Source organism: Podarcis filfolensis (assembly GCF_964270895.1).
Source record: "Podarcis filfolensis genome assembly, chromosome: 10".
Classification (NCBI taxonomy): domain Eukaryota; kingdom Metazoa; phylum Chordata; class Lepidosauria; order Squamata; family Lacertidae; genus Podarcis; species Podarcis filfolensis.
Window position 1 is genome coordinate 58,307,272 of NC_139612.1, and position 18,760 is coordinate 58,326,031.

The window sequence follows — 18,760 nt, forward strand, 5'->3', positions numbered from 1 at the left end:
CCCCCTCCCTCTTCGCTCCTCCTTAGGTGCGTTTCCTAAGCTCCGCCCTTGTTCTCCCTTTTCAGGTTTTCGTCCCGGAAACTGGGGGCGGACGAAGCGAGTATAGCCGGTGGCCTCGCTTCGACAGCGGCTATGGCGAGGATGGGAGCCGTCGCCGCCGCTTCGCTTCCCCTTACACTTCTTCTGGGACTTTTGCCCGCTGCTTCAGGGCTGAGGCTCCTCGAAGACCCGCCAGTTTTCAATTGTTCCCAGCCGGTAAGTCTCTCGGGGCCAAAGTTCATTTTTCCGGCTCTTTCGAAAGCGGCGTCGTAGTTAACTCGAGGCTGCGGATGCGGAAGTTCTCGGTTCGGGTTCTTGCTACTTGTCAGGAACTCACGAGGTTGCTTTCGACAAGCCCGTCTCTCGCTCCGAGCCGTCGCCAGTTCGTTAATGTAAAGGTTGCTGTCTTGACCTACTTCGCAGGGTTGTTCCGAGTACTGCCTGCCCGCGCCTTCATTCTCTCCCTCCCCGCTTCTCTGTTCTTTGTGTTTATTTAGTTAAGGACCTGCCTTTGTAAAGTTCCAGATACCTGGATGGTGCTGTAGAAACAAATTATTCTGAATAATAATGTGTGTGTCCCTCCACGTGTTGTTGGACTTAGCTCCCAGCACCTTAGCCATCTGGATGACTGCAGGTTCCCCACCTCTGTGAGAAGAGCAAAGTAAAACGTGGTTGTTGTTTTTTTCGAAAATGGTGGTGGTGTTTGTACATTTTTTTTCCTTGCATGGTACTACTGTATCTGTTTAGGGAATAATATCTAGCCTTAGTTGGTTCACAGATTAATGGCTTAAATAAAAAGCTTCTCTGGAGGAATTACAGGTGTCTAAAATCAAAGCATTGAGTGTGCTGCGATGACAACATTATCTTCCTGAAGTAGTATTTGTATTTTAATTTACCTCTGCAAGTGATCTCTGACTAAAGGATTGTGTACTCTTTTACCAATAGTGATAATTCAGTCAGAAACTTTCATGCTTCGCTTTTCATTAAAGCCCTATTCTATGTGTGTGTGTAAAAGATTAATGCTGTATTAGCATTCTTTTCTTAATTAGCATACATTTGTATACAGTCATGCATGCTTCAACAACACTGAACATGGTTAACCTTCTGGTAACTGATGAGCAACCAGCCTTCCTCCCAACTTTGAACCTGGGAAATTTGGTGGAGACATCTCTTCAGTTGCATAGTGATTCTCACCACCTCCTAAGCTTTGCAGATAGGAGAAAGAATAGGGACTGTTTGGCACCTGCATGGCCAAAATGATTTGAGGGTCTTGCCTATGCAAGGCCAAACTAGTAAGACCCTGCACCACCACGGCTTATCTCTTCCTCTACCACCAACCAGGTTTCCCAGTAATTTATTCAGACTCAGTCAGGTTGTAACGTATTAACAAAGATTCCAGTTAATTGTGAACGCAAACAAGCTTTAAATACTTTGAAACACTGTAATCTGATTCATTCTCTGTCTCCCCTTTGTCTCTAACTCAGACTCCTATGCCTCCCACCCACAAGAAACCAACCCAACTAACTGCCAAAACCCCTGTGCTGAGCCTTAAACACAGTTAGGCTCCGCCCCTGGGCTTTCTTATTAGTCAGCCTATTAACCCTTTCTCTCCCCCACCCCAGTATGACATCTCCATAATGAGTGGGCAAACGCCACACACCCCTTCTAGCTTTTCCTGCCTTTAAGCAGCAGCAGCAATCTGTTTCCTTGGTAAAGACTTGGAAGGTTTGCCCAGAGAGACGTGAATAGGCAACTATGGTACTTACTTACTTAATTTAGCTCAGCCAGCAAGACTAATAAAAAATTGTAGAACCCTGCTTGTATATATGACACTGTACATTGTATATATGACAAGGGCTTCCTACTCCTATTGATGCTGACTAAAGTCTAACTCAGTGTTGCTAGTCTTCCCACCATCCTTTTGCCATCTCCTTTTCCACATCTCCTGCAGTGAACAACATTAACAGTGGTAGAGCAGGTCTCTATTGCCTTTACATTGTTAATTGCCCTCCTTGGTAGACACATGCTTAACTTAAACACATTCTAAGAGTCTCCTGTATTAGGATCTTTAGACAATCTGCTCTGATATAGCTGGCTCTTTTAAATACTTCTTCAGAAGTTTTAAAAAAATCATAGGTCTACCAGCTTCTCTTTAGCTGTCACTGGCACAAAAACAGCAGCTCGTGAAATCTTTTATAAGGTCGGAAGTTACAAAACAGGCTCTTTATCAGAAATTTTATTTTTCATAACTCTTGCGGAAACCACAGCTGATGATACAAGTGGCTTAAGCCAAGCTACGCAAATTTCAGAAGCTTCCCTTGGTTACAGACTGGAGAAGCTGAGGCAATGTTCAAGAAGTATTTGTCAACTGAGAACTGTAACATTTCAGTAAACACCTTAACATGCTCTACCAAAAACTATACAGTGGTACCACGGGTTACAGACGCTTTAGGTTACAGACACTTCAGGTTACAGACTCCACTAACCCATAAATAGTACCTCAGGTTAAGAACTTTACTTCAGGATGAGAACAGAAATTGTGCTCTGGCGGCAGCGGGAGGCCCCATTAGCTAAAGTGGTGCTTCAGGTTAAGAACAGTTTCAGGTTAAGAACTGACTTCCAGAACGAATTAAGTTCTTAACCTGAGGTACCACTGTACTTTATGATAGAAGTGGATTGCCTGTTGCCCTTTGGATGTTGTTTGATTAGAACTCGCATCATACCAGACCACTGGAGTGTTAAGGATGGGGCACTAAGGCTGAGAGAGAGTAGCTTGCTAAGGACACCTAGTGTGTTCATGGCTGAGGTGATACTTGAACTAGGGAGTTTCCAGCACATCATCTTAGCCACCCTGCTATGCTAGATATCTTGCTCATTTTACCCTCCTTCTTTTTCATTTTCTTATGAGAAATTCTCCTACGTAGCTTTATATGCTACAGATGATTTGGCTATAGGGAATCCATTCTGTGCGTAGATGACACTTTTTGAAAACAATCCAGTCATACAGTTCTGTGAGTCATCACTTAATATCATTAAATCAATTTTTTTAACAAAATTGTGGTTTATGGAACTTGTTCTGATTGTTCTCACAGATTAGAGATGATGCATACTTTTATTTTTAACTGTACTGCAATGCAGCAGATTAGCCTATCTTCTTAACGGTAGTGAACAAACATCTGGTAATATTTCCTTCAAGTGTGTTCAATCAAGAAGTAGTGAAAGGAATATGAGCTACACAATACCATGTCCACAGTTATTACTTCTATCATTTCAGTGTATTGACCCTTTATCCTTGTTGTGATGCATGGTTAAAATAAATATTCTGGATAAGGTAAAAACATTTGTATCTTAGGTGTTAGAAAGGTTCTTTTTCAGTTATTTTTGAATATAATATTCACAGTGAATCCTACCACTAGTGCTGGTGGGTCATCTTTGTCAACAGTATCCTTCTAGTTGCCAACCTGACAAACGGTTTAATATTGGCTATGGTTTGTTTGAAACAAGGCAACTTCAAACCATTTGTTATAATTGTGGGATATGAAGTTGACTTTTTTCAACTGATGTTAAGATTAGCCACATTCTTAGGGCTCAGATGACACACAAAACTGTGGTTAGTCAAAATTGGAAGTGAACACCTCCAAACTCCTTGTGGCCACACCAGAGAAAAAGAGGTGGGACATGCAAGCACAGAGGGGGTGCTAAATTAATTCCCTGTGTTTTAAACCATGGCTAATTATGACTTCCAAACACAGCCTTTGACTGTAGTACCCTCATTAATTATTAGGTTGCTATGTTGTTCCATGTCTTGTATGACCATATTTGGGTGACTAGTCATGTTATGTTCTCAAACAAGAGACCTTTTAAAAAAAATCTTTATTGAACAATTTTGACAATTATCCATCAATCAGTATAACCATTTACATTCCCCCTTTTTTTTCTCCCTCCCGCTCGCCCCCCCTCAGAACTTCCCTCCGTTCCCCTCTCTGGTTTCTTTGCACATATTATTCTCTGCATGTTATAAAATTGTACATATCATTGCCTTATCTGTCATGTATTCAACTAATAAATTTGTGGATGTTTATTCAAAACCTGCCAAGGAGTCCAAATCATTTTGTTGTCTTTTTAAATAATTTGTAAAAAGTTCCCATTCTTCCTTGAACTCACAATTGTCCTTGTCACGCAGTTTATATGTCAACTTGGCCAGTTCCGCATAGCTCATCAGTTTTTCTTGCCACTGTTCTTTCGTTGGGATTTCTCAAACAAGAGATCTTGATGTACAGTACTTGGTCTGTGTTCAGAGAGTGCCTAGTTTATTGGTTGTTAAGGAGAACCAGCCTGATTAAAGCAGATGGTAGTATTTTTTAAACAACTGATCACTGTTTACACACAAGGGTATATTAAACAGTAGAGTTTAAATTCATTAGCACTAGTCATATAATCAAAGTGCAGAAGTCATGGCTGTTAACCAAAGCAAACTTTTAGATCAGTCATGTTATATATGAACTAGTTGTCTGGTTGGTTGGTTGGTTGGTTGTTTAAAAAACAACTGTTAGCACCATAAATACTTAAACACATTCCCATTCCCACCATATCCTTGACTGGTTTAACCAAACTGAATTCTAACTATAAATGATCGTTGTCTTTTTGCACCTGGCTTCATCAGGCTCTGAGAATAGGAATTGTTCCTCTCAATAATATATTTGTGTTCTCTCCTGCAGGGTTTAAATTGCCTTGTGCGAAACAGTAAGTATATTGGTTATCTTTTTTTTTAAGTCTTTTTAGATGGTTTGTACTTCAATCTTTGTTTCCTTACTGTAATTTTACAGGATGAAAATCAGTGAAGTGTGTGTTTATGTATGTCAGCTTAGAAATCCAAGAAACCATTACTTCATTGGGGAGAGTGAGGGAAAAGATCAAATAGGCAGCATGTGGAGCAATCCTGTGCATGTTTACTTGCTCTCTGTTGTTGTATATGTTGGCACTCTGGTCAGTGACCGAAATAAATTGATTCATTCATTCATATTTATTTGGAAGCAATAACCACCATGAATGTGTTGAATTCCAGCTTCAATTCCTCATTTATATATTGAACTTTTCCCTCATGATGCATTCAGTAGTAGTTCTTTTTCCATGTTGAAAATAGTCAGATCTTCACATGCAGCAGAATGAGATGGTTGGGTGGACTGTACAAGTGAAATTCAGCTTGTAGGTGGAGTACTTCTTTGGATTCTATCACATGTACGAAGTCCCCTATAATAATCTTTTTAACCCACAGTAACTGGCTTTAGCCCAGTCAACTCTTGCTGTGCAAGTTTTCTACTTACAAGGAAGGTTTTTGTTTCCTTACATGGAGGAATATTCAGAAATAGGATTCCTCCACTTGGTAATCATCTGGGACATGCTGCTCCACATTTTCAGGATACTGCCATCTTATTCCCAACTCATTTTTGCTGTATGGGTAGACCTAGCCTATGTCAGGTTGAGAAGTGTTGGAACTGTAGGTAAAAGGGGGTAGAGAGACTCCTTGAGATCCCCAGTTCCATATTTCATGGAAACAGTCAGAGATGTAGAGACATGTTATCTTCTTAGAGAACTGACGTTCTAAGTAAACTGAAATATAAAGGTAATTCAAAAACTATCCATATTCAGACTGTTATAAGCAAATTTATTGACATGTACAGTTTGTCCAATCATGTGTGTCTCAAAGCACAACTTGTGCATATTTGCCCCCTGCTGTGGCTTCTCCTAGAAAGTGTGTTTATAGAGAAATACTTAGCCAAGAGGCTTATGTATATGTTCACTGTTGACCCTAATGATGGGTGAGCTCCACTGGATTCACTCCTTTAAGTTTTTCCTAGCTTTCTTTCAAAGGCCAGTGTAACACAGCAAGTGCTGTTGTGATCAGGTCATGTGGGTGGCCCTTCCATTGGCATCTTATTGACCACTGTGAGAACAGAATGCTGGGCTAGATGGGTCTTTGGTCTGACCCAAGAAAGCACCTCTTCTTCTTTTTTGTTCCTGTAAGAAATTGGGTAGCATCCTAAAATTTGCTAAACATAATAGTATGGGAGGATGCAAGTAAGGCCAAAGGGTTGGTATCATCCAAAAAAAATCAATGGCCACATCAAAAATGGTCCTTAAGTTTATTTTTGTTTAACTGGCAGGTACCTGCATGGATCAGAGCTGGCTCAGGGCTTCACAGTGGACTCCGTCAGCCCCAAGTTCCCTTGATGTTCATATTGATACTTTCTTGGATAATGAGGAAAAACTGCTCCCTGTGCTGAAGATAGAATGGAAGGTGGCTACTGATGGTAAGCAAAGGGCAATTTAATATAGACTTGAGTGGGCTGGCATTTAATGATAAATAGGGTTCTGTAGCATGTAGCACTGTCCGTTTGGCCCAGCAGTAGTACCCAGAGCTGCCATTTAAAAGTTTTTGTGGATGGCTTGACCATTGCATGATGCCATGATGAAGAACTTAGGTTACTGTGCAGAGTGCAGGCTCTTACAGACACGACAGAGGAAGCAAACCTTGGCACATGCTGACTATCTGAATTAACAGGAGTCACACTTAACCTCAGTGTCTAGGTGGAAAAAGCTACAGAAAAATGCAAATACTTGACTATACAGCTTAATCTGTCAACTGCCAGTAATTGTAACATCCCCCCCTCTCTACACACACACACACACACACACACACACACAATGTATCACAGTAAAAAAAAGTAAAGTATCAGCTGTTGGGAGAGGTAAAGCCTATGTCTCATTTTTACTATAACCATTTTACTCTCTGTGGTTATTCCATTTTGATGATTCAAGTGGCACTGTTTTATTTGTGTTTTGGAATAATACATTTATTCCCAAAATCTCCAGATATCACACCTGCATTCAGATATCACACCTGGTTACATTCATGTTAAAGTGTAATATATGTTTTGGGACACAGGTAGACTTGAGAACAATCTAGTAATACAGAAATTCCTCCCTTGGACACCTTTTCAGAAACAAAAAATGTAAGAAATTCAGAGCAGATTGACTGTTAAGTGGTGGTATTTCACTTCAGGCAGGGAAGGCAGTAGTACAGTTGTAGTATTCATGGACCCTGTCGATCACTTTAAACACTGGAATTTGCAGGATAAATTAAGTCCTGAGTGCTGAAAGTATAAAAAGATAGCTTGGAAAGTTAATGAAGTTGCCTTACACAGAATCAAACCATTGATCCATATTGATCAATATTGTCTACTCTTCCTGGAGGTATTCCTCACCTGAGATCCCTAACTGGAGGAAACAGATTAAATCAGAGACCTTCTGCATGCTAATCATATTCTCTGTTTCCCCTCCAATAAATAAACTATTCCTTAGTGCATCTTCTACAGGCTGATGTAGTCATTTTAAGAAAAGCCTGGGCCTGCCCCTTCATTTCTTTTTCTAAGCAAGGATTTACTTTTTCCACCTCTGCAGTCAGATGCTCAGGCTGCAGTATGAACATTTATTTTCCTCTAGAGGTCACAAACAGAAATAAGTTGTTTCCTTACAAATCCTCCTCTTTTCCTTCCCTCCCACCTCGGACATACACCAACCAGGAAGTGTTCAGAACCTCAAAGGGGCAGAATTGGCTGTGCTTCAGGTGAGCACTAACCAGCAGGTCTGTGCTCAGTTTGATCTTCAGAACAACTTTTTGTTCCAAGTCCGTCCAAATGGTGGAGGTCGGGTAAGTGATCATGGAGGTATTACAAATGTTCTGCTTCTTTTCCTCTTCTCAGAATCTCTTGGCTTGTTGCCTGCAGAAGATATAACATTCCCAAAGCAACAGGGCAGCTTTGTGCATAAGAACAGCCTTGTAGTGTAAGAATATGCCTGGTTGCCTGCAGCAAATAAAAATGACTCCTACACAGCCCCTGCTGCGTGTGCATTACCTGCACAGAAGCCACGGGGATCCACTCTGTTTCTCACCTGGGGAAGTGCAGTGGAGCAGTATGGTTTTTCTCTGTCCCTGAACTAAAGAGTGTGTGTGTGTGTGTGTGTGTGTGTGTGTGTGTGTATGAGAGAGAGAGAGAGAGAGAGAGAGAGAGAGAGAGAGAGAGAGAGAGACGAGGGAGAGCTCAGACTGGGAGCACCCACAGCATAAAACAGGAGAGAGGAGGAGTATCATGACTGGTTACTGCCAAAGTAAGAAGAGTTGCTGCTCCCAACTCCTTTGCTTTTTCTCTTGGTAACAGAAGTCATCTTAAACTGCTCAACGGGAGAAAGCAGCAATATTTAAATTTTGTAAAACCCAGAAGGCAGTGGAGAGTAAGATGTATAACATTTGCTGCTGACATTTCTGCTGCTTCGGCAGGTCTGTAGCACTGACTGCCTGTAAACGTTTTAAACATTGTTGTTTTATCTGAGTGAGTGGGACCAGAGGTTGGAAAAACTGCAAGGGAAAAGAGAAAGGAGCACCACAGGTTTTGTCTGCCCCAGTGGATGTATGCACTATCAGCTCTCTTGGACATAACCCACTGCTTTTGTCACCCTATAGCCCCTGTCTCTCTGGCCTCCCCGCTGCCAGCTTACTCACTACCTTATAGCAGGAGTGGGGGGGGGACACTAGCAGAGCATGAAGAAGAGGACAACCATTCTAAAATGATTTATTTCCAAGGCTGCTATTAAAAATGTTCATTTAGTGCCAGTAGCCCTGCCTGCAAGACTTCAAAAGTACATCCCTCCTTCATCAGAACAGCAGGAGAGAGGGGTCTTTATCAGAAAGCAGAGTAGGCAGAAGAGTGCCCCAAATGATACTCTGTTGACCTAACAAGGCTATACTATTCTAGAAGGCATTTGGAGGAGAGGAAGGAGTGAGTTCTTCCATCCACAATGGTTTCATGGGTTTGAGACTAGTTGATTGAACTTGAACCTTGATGTTCAGATCTCCCCTCTCTCCCTCCATCCCTCCTGTATCATGCCTGTGGATTTTGTATTATTTATTTCATTTTTCTACTATAACTCCGGTGTTGCAGTTCCGTGCAATGTTGGTTTTTAACTTCAGCACACTGGTATTGGTTGACAGATCTTTCCTCTTTTTGTTGTTTCAGTGGAGCTTCTCTTTCAATCGTTTCGAGGTAGAACCAGGTCAAACATACCAAGTAACTGTTCATCATTTGCCCAAATTAAGTACTCCAGGAGACTATAATCGGAAATCTGTGCCATTCACAGTACCAGGTAAAGGACCTTCTTTATAATGGTAACGATGAGATTTAGTATTGGGCTTATCAGGTTGTAAAATCATGTTGCTAGATTAGGGATAGATAGAAGAGCTATTTTCCATTCACTGTCTTTTGCATATAATCAGCTGTAGGTCCATTCAATTTTTTGCAGTTGTTGTTTTTTAAATGCATGAAAATTTTGAATTTAAATTGCAGGAATTTTACACACATTCTTCCTACAAAACATGCACTTTTTTGCTTTTTGGTGCTTTTTATAGGAAAACACACATTTTGTACATATTCTTTGCCATAAAGTATGCATTCTTTACTTTCTTGAACCACAAGGTTCATTTTTGCATCGCAAATTTAGGAATAGTGCATTCCAATTCATATATAAGTCTGGGACCAGTGAATTAAATCAGGTTTACTTTAAAATGCAGATCAAATGAATTTCTCCATCATGAGGCAGGACTGGGTTCAGATGCAGATATGACTTTGTGATGCTGCTGATACGGATATTATAGTGCTATACAAAAAGTTTTTTTAAGTGACTGGCCCTACCTGCAGGTCTCCAGTCTGTATATAAAGAAGAATAAGAAATGGAAAGAAGACTAAAGCAAGAATAGCCAATGTGGTGCGCTGGGACGTTTTGGAGTACAACTCCCACCCCAAGCCAGCATGGCCAATGGTCAGGGAGATGGGAACTGTAGTCTACAGTATCTGGAGGGCACCAGCTCTGGAGGGGCTGGAGGAAAGACCTACTAAGATGGGATGGGCATTTTAAAGAACTTATTGTATACAGGAAGCAGTGTAACCATTCAAATGTCAGATGGGAGAGAATTTCAAAGAAAAGGAACTGAAAGGGCAAAAACAGGAAATAGGTGAAGAAATTCTGGGCTTGCAAAATAACATAGACCCAGCAGAAAGAAACTGATGCAAGTGTGTGAACAAAAAAAAAAAAGAGAGATGGAAGATAAACAGGAACTATAATGGGCAAATATTGGCAAATCAGTTTTGAAGAACTTAAAAGGAACACACGCATCATCATAATAATGGTGATGCTGTTCCTGCTGTTGATTTGCAATTTGGAAAATTGAGGACACATATAAAGGTAGACCACAGAAAAACAACTAAATCATATAAATAAGCTGCGTGTTGCATTGTAAGCCTGGAGGGGTGTGTTTACATGAATTGTAGTATCTAAAGAACATGATCTTTATATTCATTACTATTGTAGTATTTTCTAAACAATATAGTGTTTAACCTCAGTAGCCCAGTGATCAAAACACAATTAACATTCTTTAGGCTGCCTACAAACTCAAGTGGTCAGCACTACTTGTTGCTGTTTTTCAACTAGACTCTGACCTTGGTTTCATAATGTAGGCTGGACTTTTATTTCCCCCAAAATATTCTCTCTCTCTCTTTCAGCAGTATTGAAATTACTTTGTGTCAATGCTGAGCACTTGTATTTCTTTTGTCAATTTCACTGTTTCTGAGACTTAGCCTGAATTCAAGCAAACGAGTTTCAGTGTATAAGCTGGTAAAGTTCTGGATAAAGTTTTATGATGGCTTATTGTATTTTATGATTGTTATCATACACTGCCCTAGGAGCCATTTGGATGAAGTGTACCTTAGATAAAGCAAATTATCCTAACTTAAATTTCATGTCTGCTCACCCTGGAGCCCATCAAATGTAACTTAGTGCCCACTCTCTTAACATACCCAGCAAGTGTTCTTCCACTTGTATATATTTGTGGTACTTAGCTAGAAATTCTTGCCTATTGTACTCTGTCTTTCTGGACATAAATGCAATCCTTCTGTCTTTTTGTTGCAGATTGCACAGACCCTATCATGAAAACAACAGCCCCATGTCTGCAATTAGGTAATGTTTGTTTAAGTATGGGTAGAAGTGTAGGAAATCTGTTTAAAGTACTCACATCACAGTTCATGATGATATTGATATATGCAGGCAGTAGATGGGAACCCAGCCTGGTTGGACAAAGCCTAGATGATGAGACACTCTTGGTGAGCTTCAACCCAGCAATGGAGTCAACCAATTACTTCATCCATGTGACCAGCTTTGAAGAACATGGAGCAGAATGTAAAAAGGCCACACAGAAAATCTCAGAGGTAATAAAGCTGTTCTCCATCTTCCTCCCCACTTGAGACACTTATTTTAGAAAGTGCTTGTATTTAATCCCACCTCAACAATTACTAAATTACTACTTATTTATTCTACTTATGTCTGCCCTTCAGTGCCTCTAGATTAGAGGCAGCTGTTTTCAGCCCAAGGTCTTGATTGCCTCATTGTGTCAATTTCAAGAGCTGCATGGCAATAATGAATGTGGTCAAAAAGTGGGTATTGCCACAGCACATTCTCACACACACATGCACATACCACCATGCACCAGAGCATGCACACATCCTAGCCAGAGGCACTCCTAGCCAGAGCAGCTACCTGGCCATCTAGGAACACACTGGACCCAGCAACTATCCTGAAGTTCGTGATAAGTTCTTCCTTAACTCTGATTTCTTACTCTGAACCCACCTGTGCTCAGGAGGCATCACTGGGATATTTGAGGCACAATGTATTTGAGATGACAAATGCTTCTCATTTTTTTCCTGTGCTGCTACTCATTCTTTATCCTGAGTTCATTCAAGCTCTTTGTGATTTTTACCTTGGAATTGCACTTTGTCTCTTGGTTTCTGCAGAAGGAGTTGCTGCAGCCTATGAACGTCACAGTCAAACTAGAGAGAAACTTGAAGATTTGTTGCGAATACACGGTGCAGGTATGGTGAGCTGCTTTTCTTATTTGGATAAAGAAGGGAGTGGCCATGCCAATTCTACATCACCTTGTCTGTGCTTCAAACCAAACACAATTATTTCTCCAGAGATCATCTTATCTCTGGTTATTACAAGTTATACAACGTAACCATAATGAATTATTTTAACAGTGCTGATACCTCACCATTTCATCTTCACAAGAGTATCTTAAATTGTGCCTGGAAATGAACTGGCAACCAATGCAACTGTTTTAAAACGAGTTACATGAGTTCTAAATGGAACCCTGGCCAGTAATCTGGCTGCTGCATTTTGGACCGGTCAAAGTTTCTCAGTCGTCTTCAAGGACAGCCCCACATGAGGCACACTGCAATAATATTTCCTGCCTTCTTGCTGTGAATTTTGCACCCCATCCTACTAAAATATCTGCTTAACATGAACGCATACCACTTTATGTCCAAAACTGTATCCATTTGTAGGTTTTATTTTCAGACACTTCTTCACTCTCCCTACATTTAGTATGACACAGTCTGAAGATGACAAAACAAAATGCCTAATCAAGGGGCCACAAGTAAATATGGTACTGTTGACTTGCTCTCCTTTCTAAAAGGTGTGTCCATTACAAAAGCGAGCATTTAATGCCACACAATATGCAATTTGCTCCAGAAACATCAAGCGTTAGAGTATCAAAGACACTGCTAAAGTTGTTCTCTCCTGTCTTTTTCTTTCCAGATTCAACCATTCTTTGCACGTTGTGCCACAGATTGTATAAGGCATTCCATTTCCATCCCATGTCTCCCTACTACCTTGCCTTACGGGACACCAGAAGAAGTTGGTACGATCTTCATTTTGAATTTGTGTAGCTAATTAACTGTTGCAAGAATTTGTTACAAAACAAGCCAGAGTTTAAGACCTGTAGAGTCCCCACTAATATGTACGCAAATGTTGCAATTAACATAAAGCAGCAAAAAATAAATAAGGAAGACAAAGGTTGGGTACAAAGGAATTAAGACACCAAAGGTTGGCAGCTGTCCCCTCCCTCTTAAAGATGGTACTTTAGTCTAAGAACCATGTAAGCATCATCTGCAGGATAACAATGGAAATAAGGCAGGAATCATCGTTCCTCACAAGAGTACCAGATGTGGCTCTGCTGCTGCCTTTGTATGATGAAGTTATAGATTAGGGGCTGAATGACTTACTCAGTATCCATCATTGTCATCATCATTATCTTCTAACTTGTAATGCCACTTTTGCACAAAATTGTGCCCAATGTGGCTCACTACATATCAAGTGAACAATCAATATAACAATTTTTAAAACATTAGAAACAACTTGAAATAATATCAATAAAAACACCCCAAAAGATAAATCTAATCAAATTTGGTTTATTTGCATTGTTTTGCACCATCTAATTTAACAGCCTAAAACTAAGCAGGAGAGAGAATATTGCCTAACCCAGAAATGAAAAGTAGTGTTCAAAACAGTAGTTTGAATCCAAAACTCAAACAGGAACCAACTGCAAAGAATCTCTGGTCGGGTGAAGGGAGCAAACCTTATGAGAAAGTCATAAAGCAGCTGGACCTGTTCTACCCCTCTTGAAAAGAGCTGGAGAGGGAAGATGATTTCACTTAGAACCATAGAATTGTAGAGTTGGAAGGGACCCTGAGGATCATCTAGTCCAAATCCCTACAATGCAGGAATGTGCAACTGTCCTGTGTGGGGATCGAAACTGCAACCTTGGCGTTATCAGCACCACGCTCTAACCAATTGAGCTATCGAGAAGATCAATTCTCTTTCTGTTGAAAGCATATGTGGCTTCAGATATATTGGGCTGTTTCTGCCAATAATTCTTGGCTCAGTAAAGATGTAAGCAAGAAATACCCTGTTATTTTTTGGACCTGAGCAAATGCAAAGTAATTCTGCTGCTTATTGCTAATAGCTGGGGTGGGGGGGGGAGGTTGCATCCACCTCACTCCCAAGTGGTTTGGTAGTTTTGCATGGTCTAATTACTGCAGCAGTGGAAATGTTCCTTACATTATGCTCTTCCTATGTTGCAGATAATCTTTCTGTGGTGTTGCCCTGGGGCCTCACTCTCATCTGCATTTTAATAGTTGGATCAGCTGTCGCTTCAGTAATTTGGCTTGCTCGAAGGCAAAAAGGTATGAAAAATGTCAGAAATGTAATGGGAAGGTTTGCCAGCTTGTTTCCCACATTGTCGCTCCACTCGTACCTTTCTGGATACTTGGCCTTTAGCATGCAACACAGAGAGATGAAGTGACCCAATTAGAATGTCTTATCCAGCCCATTGCTCCTTACATACTGTTACCTATGGTTACATGTTGAGCCTGTGCAGAAGTCAGTATTTCAGCATTTAGTTGTATGGATATCCCAAGTTCCTAGTATGTTGTGTGGGGCAGTAAAATACCTATGGTTTGTTGGTCTAGCCTGATAAATAATTTTTGTATTACACTTTAGAGAAGAAACATAGCTCAGTAGTAGATAGCATGCAAAAGTAGTCCAGCAAAAACTCCATACAAACTTTAATTGCCAAGGGTTTGGTGGGGAGAGGTCGGAACAACAATCAGGCTAGCATAACATATTAAAAGTTGAAATATCCACCTGCTGTTTTGTATTTCCCTAGTTGTTAGAGTGGCCTTACTACAGGGTGGACAGGCATCCTCAAGACTCCCATGTGGCTGCTGAAACTTCTTCCCAGGCTCTGAGGCAGGGAAAGGCTATGTTCCAAACAAACAGGAAATAATTCATTAACAGTGCAAGACACTCCAAAAATAACTGAAGTCTATAAAAATGAATAAGGGTGTCAGAGCACCCTTTTTTTTAGGCATAGATGTTGGGTCTTAGAACCGCTGTCTCAGCTTAGTCTTCAAAATATACTGTCATTCCTAGACCAAATGTATATTCTATCAGATCTTCTTAGATGTGTCTATTGTTTTCTTTCCCTGTTAGTAACACATTCAGGAACAAGCAGTAGTGATGGTACCCACCATGGTAAGAGAACATTTTGTTTCTATTGAGTCAGTGCAATTTGCAATCTGGGAACCTGGGATGAGAGAATTTGGACTTGTATTGTTGTATGTACTATTAGGATGGCACATGTGCCAGGTACAAATAGAAATTTGTGGCAATAAAATATTTGGAATGTTTTTGGGGAATATCTGTGGTGGTGAACTTGAAAAAGGGCCTGGGGGGAGATGAAGGCATGAAGTAGCAAGGAACGTGCAAATCTTATTCTTAGTGACTTAAAGACTCTGCATTGTCTCTTCTACTTTTCTGTCACCTCTCTTGCATAATAAGTCATTTTCTTTAGTGTGTGGCGTACATAAAATTTTAACAGCTAATGCTAGTCCATATTCTAAAACAAATCTGAATGTGCATACATAAGTTCCAACAACTCTTTAAGACTAGCATCATCTCTACTTTTGTGATCACCATCACCAATACAAATCTTAATTAGTGGCTTTATGTACAGAAATGAATTGAGATGGTGGCAGGGAAAGTTAGCTCTTTTACTATTTTTATGTATTATGATTATATTTTGGTGGTTAAATGGTGATAAGGCATGGCTTACATGTACTAAAAGGTCTTGAACACACATGCCTGTATTCTGTACAGCTTAGAAAGCATATTTGGTTCCAAATTTTTGCATTCTGGCTTTCCACATGTGCAGTGCAGCAACTCATAGTGGTTTTCTTTTTTAACAAAAAATCTCAATTTTCCAGAACTGCTGCGCATGTCACAGTCTCCTCCACCCCTGAAGACTCGTAAGGTTTGGATTGTGTATTCTGCTGATCACAAGCTCTATGTAGACATTGTGATGAAGTTTGCTCAGTTCATGATCACAGTCTGTGGTACTGAGGTGGTCCTAGACTTGCTGGATGAACGTCAAATATCAGAGATGGGGGCTGTGCGCTGGCTGACACGGCAAAAACAGGAAATGGAAGCACTCTCTTCAAAGATCATCATCTTGTGTTCCCGGGGTACTCGAGCCAAGTGGCAGGCCATGCTTGGGCGTGAGGAGTTAACTGTATCTCTCAAGCAAGATAACCTGCTACCAATAGGGGATATGTTCACTCCAGCATTGAATCTGATCCTACCAGACTTTAAACAGCCAGCTTGTTTTGGCATGTACCTAGTCTGTTACTTTGAGGGCATAAGCAGCGAAAGAGATATTCCAGATCCATTCAACGTCACCTCCAAGTACCAACTGATGGACAAGTTTGAGGAAGTTTACTTCCTGATTCAGGATCTGGAGAAATTTGAACCAGGGAGAATACATCAGATTCCAGAGATCTCACCTGAGAACTACGCTGAAAGCTTCAGTGGGAGACAACTGAAGGAGGCAGTGCAGAAGTTCCAGAAATGGCAGACTGAGCACCCTGATTGGTTTAAGAGAGAGAATGCCTGCCCTGAGTATGAAGATGACCTTCAGTCTCTGAATGGGGATCTTTCTGAGGAATTAATCCCGACTGAGGGAGAAATTCTGAAACGGCAACTGCTTCCACAGGAACCTGATCCCAATAGCTGTTGCTTGGTCAACCTCTTAGTCAATGAAGATGAGTCAGGAGCTTGTAGGCTGTTACCCCAGCTACTACCACAAGAGGATCTAGCATTCCAGACCCTGGTTGTTCCTGCTGATGACTGCTCCCAGGTTCAGGTAGTAATGCCAGTTGCCCTTACAGAAGAGACAGAGATACTTAGCCATCAACTGCTGACCAATGAAGATTGGCTAGAAAGAATGCCCATGATGCAAAGTAGCACCCCCAGGAGAAACAATGTCATCCTTCAAGAAGATCTGTCCTCAAACCCCAACCCCTTGCCAGTTGATGTGAAGCAGCAGCTGGAGAGCTTAATGTACTCTCTCTATCAACAAAGCATTTTGCCCTCTGAAACACCTCTCTGCCAAGAAGATGTTAATGAGCAACAGCAGCTGGTTTTTGATGAGTCTTGCAAAGATCAAAGACAATCGGTGCAGTCAGACCAGGGTTACATTTCCAGATGTTCCCCTTTGCCTTCTGACAGCCCCCTGGAGGAAGAAGAGGAACAAGGGCAGGAAGGACATGGGTCTGCTCAACACCTCTCCCCAGATGTCTTGGACAGTCTAAAAAGTCTTCAGCAGCAGCTGCTTTTTCAGAATATTCAGCAGCACTTCAGCTAGGATCACATGATAGGATGGCTAACTTTGCCCCATACTTCCACACAGAACCTGTTCTGTTTTGCCAAAAAAGAAGTGGCTGTTGGTTAGAATGCAAACACTTCAGACATCCTCCCTCAGGCAATCTTGTGCACACATTTTTGTGAAGTCTAATGCGTAGAAGAGCTGACAGCAGAAATTTGGCAGCTTGGCTTACCTGTCTGCCCAGCCATCCTGCTGCATATACTTGAGCATTCTTGTGCTCCAGTAATCTGCCTGTAAATGAAGGTAGATACCAAACCTATAAATAATGCATTTTTTTCAAATTAATGCTACAAGCAGATAGCATACAAGTGGCCTCAGAGGATCAGGTGAAATGGACCAAACAGCTCAGTAAGCTCCCGGTAACAAGCCAATATAAAATGATTGTGATGGAAACATCACAAGAGCTCTGTTTTATGAGATAAAAGATGTGTCCAGGCAGCATCCTGTTTCCATAGTGAATGACCAGATGCTACAAGGAAGCCCACAAGCAACAGCCCCAACCTGCTGCTGTTGCCCCAGAATAATAATAATAATAATTTATTATTTATACCCCGCCCATCTGGCTGGGCTTCCCCAGCCATTCTGTGTGGCTTCCAACCAAATATTAAAATACAGTAATGCCTCAAACATTAAAAGCTTCCCTAAACAAGGCTGCCTTCAGATGTCGTCTAAAAGTCTGGTAGTTGTTGTTCTCTTTGACATCTGGTGGGAGGGCATTCCACGGGGAGGGTGCCACCATGAGAAGCCCCTCTGCCTGGTTCCCTGTAACTTGGCTTCTCGCAGGGAGGGAACTGCCAGAAGGCCCTCGGCGCTGGACCTCAGTGTCCAGGCTGAACGATGGGGGTGGAGACGCTCCTTCAGATATACTGGACCGAGGTCATTTAGGGCTTTAAAGGTCAGCACCAGTACTTAGAATTAGTAGAAATAGTAGTCAGTAACATATTGCCTCTGGACCTAGAAGTTCTACGCGGCTATGATAGCTAATAGCCATTGATGGGTTGACACTCCATAGCTATTGCTACATCTTTCAGCAGTGAATTCTATAATTTCATTGTATGAAGTACTTTCCATTGCCTGTCTTGAATCTGCTGCTGATTGATTGATCTGCAAATGTAGTATTGAGAGGAAGAACTTCTTTCTAATCGTTGCATAATTTTATGCTTCTCCTTAGGTGTCTCCTTAGTCTTTTTTTTAATTGTTGGCATCTCTCTGCTTCAAGAGACAGTGGAAGAGTATGTCCTCAGGCGTAAAGTCAAACTGTTGGGAGAGTTACAATGCATGCTGTGCCTGTAGAGGCCAGTACAGGAGATACATGTTTTATTGTAGCTGGGGCAGATAAAGGCATCCAGTTTTGCTATTACAGATGCACCATGGCATTTCTTCTCTCTGCACTCCTCTCAGTGGTCATTTCTCCTCTGGTCACTGCTGTGAATACACAACTTATTTGTCTCCAGGCACTGTGGTCGCCTGCTAAAAACAACAACCCAGTACTCCTTTAGCTGTGCTGTAACCCCTTGGTTATTTGTATTACATTTTCCTATAGTTTTCCAGCTCTAG

At 41.2% G+C, this 18,760-nt stretch overlaps 1 protein-coding gene across 1 annotated transcript; it reads left to right on the forward strand.

The window, feature by feature from the left end:
- The first annotated feature begins 35 nt into the window (after window positions 1–35).
- Window positions 36–17,805, forward strand: IL17RA (interleukin 17 receptor A). The gene is made up of 12 exons (XM_083572325.1): window positions 36–255; window positions 4,758–4,782; window positions 6,204–6,350; window positions 7,623–7,750; window positions 9,114–9,240; window positions 11,059–11,106; window positions 11,194–11,354; window positions 11,937–12,014; window positions 12,739–12,841; window positions 14,064–14,165; window positions 14,974–15,015; window positions 15,747–17,805. Exons 1-12 carry the CDS (start codon window positions 133–135, stop codon window positions 17,180–17,182), a joined length of 2,520 nt encoding a protein of 839 aa, XP_083428451.1. The 5' UTR covers window positions 36–132; the 3' UTR covers window positions 17,183–17,805.
- Window positions 17,806–18,760: the final 955 nt, after the last annotated feature.